Consider the following 7,488-nt stretch of genomic DNA (forward strand, 5'->3'; position numbering starts at 1 on the left):
CAACTCCGAAGGCTTTTTTAATTCACCATCAATTTTCGTTGAACTGCCTATATTCAAAATCTACACAGCTGATTTTTCACCTTAAAACATCTTAAAAATGAATTTATAGATTTAATAATAGACGTAAGTTGTGAAAATATGTGTACCGGAAACCATAAGCGCTTTACACCCGAATTGAATGCTGGGATACCGGCCCGGCCAAGTTCACACAAGTCACCATCCGATGTATCCTCGGTAAAATGGGCGTGTCAAGATCACATCCGGGGATTTTAACTGTTCTTGGCGAAATGCTAACTTGTGTATTGGGTGAGTACTTTGGCCACCAAACATGAGGTTTCACAAGAACACAAGTCCATAGAAGAACACAGATTGAGAAACGCCCACTGTCTGTCCCGCGTTGGCTGAAGAATTTTAAAGACTCGCTCTTATGGATTCTGAATGATTCTGATTGGCAGATTCTACGCTTACGAGAATACTTTCATTAGTTGGTGGAAGTAATTACCCATGAATGAGCGCATATAGCATGAAAGAACAATTTTTGTTGTTAATAAGAATCAAATCAAACCATGACACAATGGAGCTTTAAGAAATTTCATTACTTGCTTTTGTACTTAAGTTTAATAGTAAGAGTATATTTCATGAATTCCCACCACCTAAGCCTGAAATAAAAGATGCTTGATAAATACGGGCGCAGGTCACTCACTCTTCCTTTCTCCATCAGGTTGGTGATCATTACGATGACGCAGACGTTTTGCTCCCAAATCATCCTCCAGAAGTCCTCGGTGCTCGACCTCAGAGGACCCTGAGCCGCGATGTACGAGCGCGGCTTCTTAAAACCCTGAAAAGAAAAACCCACACAGCGTCTTTTTAGTAAACCAAAAGTATTGGAAAAATTGACATTTGAGGAGCAGTATCCACACTATTCCACAGATCTACAGATGGCAGTAACACTGCAAGACATGCTGCAATGCGACAGCAAAGGCAGAGAACCACAAGACTGTGTATTGTAACTTGCTTATAGGAGAATAAAACTGCAATTTCTTTTGAACCTTTTTTGGTTTTGCCTGACCTCTCGTGGCATTACAGTGTAAAAAGCATCAAACGCTGAATTTAGAAATCGACTTTGCCAAATACTTCACGATGAAGTGGAAATATTTTACACGTTTGTCAAGGATTCACACAATGCATTTTAGTGTAACACCAAATGTGAATTTAACTTGTGTTTGTATAAAAGAAAACTCCACAAGGACCCTTTAAGGACAGAAAGTGTCACTTGCTCTCAGCAGAGGGCAGCTTTCACTCACTCACTTTAAAAGTTTGACAACCTTCACATGACTGACAGCGTGAAGTTGCCTTCAAACAAAGAAAAGCGCGAGTGTGGAGAGATCCTCCACTTGCTTTTACCAACTTTGTAACCTGTGTGTCGGCACTCCAGAGAGTGGAGGGGTAACAGTGGAAGTTTTCCTTTTGTCTGCTTGAATGAGACTTTAACGGTTCTGTGATGAGCATAATGGAGCGCCTGGAAAGTCCTTGCTAACAACAGGATGTGTCATGAGGGAGAGAATAAAGATGAAACAATATGTTTTGATTGCGTGATTGACAGAAACGAGGCTCGGGGTGAAGATGAAGGCCTCTGTTTGTATGGAGCTTAAACCGAAGCTGAAAACTTGAATAACCGCCTCCGCCGAGCAGCCAAGTTGCAGTTTTTACATCCTTGTCTGTAATACATGTAGTAAGACTTTGAAGAGATTTAATAAGAGGCAGGATTTATTGGGAATCCTCACAGTACCCTTCTGTGACCCTGCGGCTGACGGACCTTATTTTCTTTCTAAAATTAGAAAAAGTGAAATTCTCTCTCAGAGGGAATACTAAAAACTTTGATTTCAAATGCTTTTATTGCTTATTTCAATGAGCTGCGCACTGCGCATTAACTGGTTTCTCAGTTAATGTGTGCGTTTGTGTATGTACGTGTATGTGTATGTGCATGTATGACCTATCTGTGGTGTGGGTGGTGTATATATATATATATGTGTGTATAAGTTTTTATTTTGTCTTCTAAATGTCCACTTAATTTGGTTTCTCAGTCAATGTATGCGTTTGTGAATGTGCGTCATGTACAACCCATCTGTTTTATTTTGATGTCTGTTTTTTTGTCTCGTCTTGCATCCAGGTTTACTTCCTGTGTCTTCCCGCTCCTGTGATCACCTGATGTTTTGCCACCTGATCCCTTGCCCCCTTGTTACCTGCCTCTTGTTACCTAACTGCCTCGTGTATTTAATATCTGTGCTTCCCTTGTCTTTTGTCAGATCCTTTTGCCTTTGTCCTGCGAGTCGATTCGTCCAGTCGTCGTGCTCAGTGTTCCCTAAATTCTCCAGTTGTATTCTTCCCTGCAACCCTCCAGCCCTTGTGCTCCGGCTTTTTGTTTCTCCCTGGCTGATTCCCTGTGGTTTTGCCTTTTATTTTTTGGACTCTGTTGCTCTGCTTTTTGTACATTAAACCTTTTGAACCTCCTGCCCGCTGCTCTGCGTTTTGGGTCCTCCTTCCGCTTCCCTTCTTGGCCGTTCTGAGATATCGCGTTCACGAGAATGGAACAGACGGACGAACGCAAAGACGTTATGCCTCCGGTCCCGGCGATCGCCGGCGTGGAAGCATAGCAACACGTTCAAACAGAGATGTCCTTACGTCCACGTAGTTTGCGTTGATGTAATCCCTCGTCTTCCCGTCTTTGTCGGGCTGCGGCGAGAGTCGCACCCGGGTGTGGTCATCTGAGGGTTGAAGAGAAAGAGACGTGATCAGAACAATGTGGAAGACATATATGTCTTTTCTCTTTAAGTATTGGCCTGGGGTCATTTGGAATCTATAAGTCAACAATGAGTTACAGTCATAGCGCCACCTACTGGCACCGTGAAGCATACCCTGACGAAGATCATTCGATTTGAACTGCAATTTAAAAGGTGTTGTTTAAACATGATATACAGCGATTTGCCACATAAACAGTGTGTTCTCTAGCGCCACATAGTGGACAAAGGAAGTCATGCGCAATTTGAGATCTGTACTTTCCAATGCTATGCCCTAAATGAAAGGAATTCATTTTAAATGTTGCGTGCAGTGTCTGACGGTCTCAGAAATACACCCATTGGTTCCTACTGAGGACGTACATTTTAACAGTTCCTGTCTCTGGCTCCAAGCCCATTGGTTCCTACTGAGGACGTAAATTCAAACACTTCCTGTCTCTGGCTCCAAGCCCATTGGTTCCTACTGAGGACGTAAATTCAAACACTTCCTGTCTGTGGTTCCAAGCCCATTGGTTCCTACTGAGGACATTAATTAGGCTAGTTCGAGATGCGCGGAACAGAATCGATCACCGGCGATCGGCGCCCGTTGCATGCTGGGTACATTTGTGTCTGACATGATACCGACTTGCTCTGACGTCATGCACACGTGGGCAACGATAACCTCACGAGAGCAAGGCGGCCGCAGGTCTGAGATGCAGGCGACGCGGTCGCTTTTCCCCGACTGCAAGAGCCAGGCGGACCCAGAGCATGCTGGGAAACGCCGGCTTCTCAGCTGATTTAACAGCTGATTGGTTCACAATCAATTGAACATGATGATGTTTTTTATAAACTTTTTATTGTTTTTGAATCAGAGGGAATTTAATTGCAATTTGTCTGATTTAAATACTTATTCTGTACAGAACACATGTTGTGTGGCTGATAGTGACGTTGAGAAGTCAGAGAGACTAAATCCGTCCAATCACAGATCATCTAAATTATAACACTTCCTGTCTGTGGCTCCAAGCCCATTGGTTCCTACTGAGGACGTAAATTCTAACACTTCCTGTCTGTGGCTCCAAGCCCATTGGTTCCTACTGAGGACGTAAAAACCCAAACATTTATTCAGTAACATCAGTCATTGCGTAAAACAGCTGCTCACTGTAGCTTTTATTAACCAAACAGGAGGAAATCAGGCATTTGTCGGGGACTTTTTCCAGTGAATGAATCCACATCTGGTGCTCTAGTGAGTATTTGTGATCTCTGCACAAGAGGCGCGGAGATCAGACTGATGTCCATCTTCATTTTTACTATGATCTTTTAATTGGGAAATTTAACATCAATTGACAAGTCCAAATGGAATTACAGTTGTTAGCATCAGAACTGTACAGAACCAAATGTTTTGTATTAATAGCTTCTTGTTCCAGATGTCTAATGTCCATTCCCTTATATATATGCATAAAAAATATGCATATATAAATCATATGCTTTATATGCATAAGTAGATGTCCCTCTGTTTTACTTAAAATAACTGAGGAAGAGCGTATGCTTGTGCTGTCTGATGTTCAAAAAATGTGCATACGGTAGCAGACCGTGTGGTTCTCAGCGACCCAAATTCAGTTAAAACGATTTAAACAGGCGTTCTTTTGTAGTGTCATGTTCTGTAACATCACACAGTGAAGCGTACTCACAGGCCAGGATGTTGCTGTATCTGTTCTTTGTTGTGTTGTCAGGATGGTTGGAGCTGTCTGTTGTCATCCCCATGTCCACCGTGCACGTCTGAACCTCCTGAACACGCAAAGAAAAGCTTCAAACCCTCAAAGACCAAGTGGGAGCTTAGCTGCAGACTTTAGTTGAGAGGTGTTGCTAGTACAGTCCGGACAGCTAGCGCTACTGGGTAACTTGCACATTTAGAGTTTCTAGACTTTCTACACAAGTTTCTAGACTTTCTACACAAGATTACATATTACTCGTATAATATTACGTGTCTGTAATGTAATGTTCAGTGCCAATACAAATATACTTTTCCACCTATACCTTACTTTGTTTTTACAAGTTCTCAAAAGTCGAATGTTGAACACATGCAGCTCTGTTTGGATAAAATACTGTCTGAAAATCAGGAATGATCTGATTTAAGAAATAAAAAAAGCATCATTATAACTTTCAGCTCTCGGTGTTCAGGACACAGTTTCGTGAGAAACCAAAAAAAGTATTGTGGTTTGATACCGAGCCAGAGACATAACGTCTACTGCGCTCAAGTGACAATGATTTACCTACATTATCAAAAGCGGTGTGTTGAATTGTCTTATCGTGATACGTCATTTACTTAAAAATGACTACTTCCATGGATGTATTAAGAGAGTTGGATACAACACATTGAACAACAACTGCAACAAAACAACCCTGCAGCCCAGAAAGCATTTTCTTCATAGGCCGTTGCATCCCCTACACAAATTTGCGATGGCGAAGGTGTGTCCCACCCTCCTCTGCCTTACTCGGCCTCTGATTGGCTTACCGTGGTATTCCTGTCTACACCTAAGTGGGTCATCTGCTACCATAGGAAACCCAAATGTACGTACGTGACGCAGCATGCAGGCGTTTTCTAAGTCTAATCTTTAGACTATGATTTTTGTAACAAGAGAAGATTCATATTTGTGAACTTTCCCCTATAGATTAGAAAAGCTATTTTGGTTCATGATGTCATGTCAGTGTAAAGTTGATTGGACAAAGAAGTTAAGCCAGGGACAGAGACTGGGGCTGCTTCAAGTCTCGTATTTGACATTTCCTCGCGCCTTACTTTCACCAGCGAGGATGGAGGTAGGATCACTGAGGAGCTATGAGTGCAGATGGAGGATGGATCTGAGGCGCTATGAGTGAGGATAGAGGAGGGATCTCTGAGTCGCTATGAGTGAGGATGGAGGATGGATCTGAGGCGCTATGAGTGAGGATAGAGGAGGGATCTCTGAGGCGCTATGAGTGAGGATGGAGGAGGGATATCTAAGGAGCTATGAGTGAGGATGGAGAAGGGATATCTAAGGAGCTATGAGTGAGGATGGAGAAGGGATATCTAAGGAGCTATGAGTGAGGATCAAGGAGGAATCACTGAAGAGCTAAAAGTAAGGATGGAGGAGGGATCAGTAGGAAGCTACAAGTAAGGATGCAGGAGGGATCAGTAAGGAGCTGCCAATGAGGATGTAGGAGGGATCTCTGAGGAGCTACGTGTGAGGATGGAGGAGGGATCTCTGAGGAGCTATGAGTGAGGATGGAGGAGGGATCTCTGAGGCGCTATGAGTGAGGATGGAGGAGGGATCTCTGAGGAGCTATGAGTGAGGATGGAGGAGGGATCTCTGAGGCGCTATGAGTGAAGATGAAGGAGGGATATCTAAGGAGCTATGAGTGAGGATGGAGGAGGGATCTCTGAGGAGCTATGAGTGAGGATGGAGGAGGGATCTCTGAGGAGCTAGGAGTGAGGATGGAGGAGGGATCTCTGAGGAGCTATGAGTGAGGATGGAGGAGGGATCTCTGAGGCGCTATGAGTGAGGATGGAGGAGGGATCTCTGAGGTGCTATGAGTGAGGATGGAGGAGGGATCTCTGAAGAGCTATGAGTGAGGATGGAGGATGGATATCTGAAGAGCTATATGTGAGGATGGAGGGGGGATATCTGAAGAGCTATATGTGTGGATGGAGGGGTGATCTCTGAGGAGCTATGAGTGAGGAAAGAGGAGGGTTGCTAATTGTGCCCATACAGCTGACAAATTGACATGATACTTCAGATGTGAGGACGTCTCATCCCTCTAAAAACACATTTCCTCGTTTCCTCGCCTCCTCATTTCGTAGTCCAGTATCCATTTCTCATAATACATCCATGACTTCTTCCCATGAACACAAAACACGAGACGAGACAAAAACACAGCTGTGAGTGCGGCAGCGTCGGTGAAGGCGTCAGGAGGAGAGCGTCTTACCTCGTAACTCTCCTTCAGTATCTAATGATGAGGGTGAGGAAGCAGCGGGCAGCCAGGACGTTTCCATGACAACACGGATCACAACCAAAGAGGTGCAAAAATACAAATTACAAGACGACACAGAAAACAACTAATACATGTCATGCTGCTGCAACACAAAGGGCAAACCAACACAAGAACAGGGTTTTTAACCCTTGTGTTATCTTCCCATCACACATCATCTTTTTGCTTTTTCCAATGTTTTAGCGGTGTTTTTTTATATGATTTTTTCTAAATGTATAGCCTAACACGGCTTTTTGGCCGTAAATTCCCAAAATAACTTTAAAACTAAAGTTAATAAGTTAGTGTTACGTAGTGTTGACAACGTCAAAGGTGACAAACAAAAAAAAAGCTGCAAAAACGTTGAAATAAAGCGTCAACAAGAGTGTTAACTTTCAATTTTGACGGGAAAACAACACAAGGGTTAATCATATGAAAGGGAAATATAAATGTTAGACTGTTGTGGGCGAAATTTAAGACTTTCTAAAGAAATGTAAGACTTTAAAGGTCACAACATTTTTAGGACTTTTAAGACCCGGCGGGTACCCTGAGAAGTGTCCCCTGTCCCTGTCTAGCCCCGTTGTCTTTGTCTATTAACTCATCATGTCACAACCAAGATCTATCCATCCATCTTCAGCCGCTTATCCGGTATCAGGTCTCGGGGGCAGCAGCTCCAGCAGGGGACCCCAAACTTCCCTTTCCCGAGCCACATCAA

The 7,488-nt window shown here is 43.4% G+C and overlaps 1 protein-coding gene across 5 annotated transcripts in view; it reads right to left on the reverse strand.

The window, feature by feature from the left end:
* ptprz1a (protein tyrosine phosphatase receptor type Z1a) overlaps positions 1 to 7,488 on the reverse strand; it is a 105,285-nt gene that overhangs the window by 15,429 nt on the left and 82,368 nt on the right. For 4 of the 5 annotated variants that reach the window (XM_034880216.1, XM_034880218.1, XM_034880219.1 and 1 more), the window contains 4 exons: positions 6,735 to 6,755; positions 4,463 to 4,559; positions 2,683 to 2,765; positions 704 to 838 (listed from right to left, as the gene is read on the reverse strand). In XM_034880216.1, coding sequence (XP_034736107.1) covers positions 704 to 838; positions 2,683 to 2,765; positions 4,463 to 4,559; positions 6,735 to 6,755 — 336 coding nt within the window. The remainder of the gene's footprint in view (positions 1 to 703; positions 839 to 2,682; positions 2,766 to 4,462; positions 4,560 to 6,734; positions 6,756 to 7,488) is intronic. The other variant, XM_034880217.1, reaches the window with a different exon arrangement.

The sequence above is a fragment of the Etheostoma cragini genome, chromosome 8 (assembly GCF_013103735.1).
Source record: "Etheostoma cragini isolate CJK2018 chromosome 8, CSU_Ecrag_1.0, whole genome shotgun sequence".
Taxonomy (NCBI): domain Eukaryota; kingdom Metazoa; phylum Chordata; class Actinopteri; order Perciformes; family Percidae; genus Etheostoma; species Etheostoma cragini.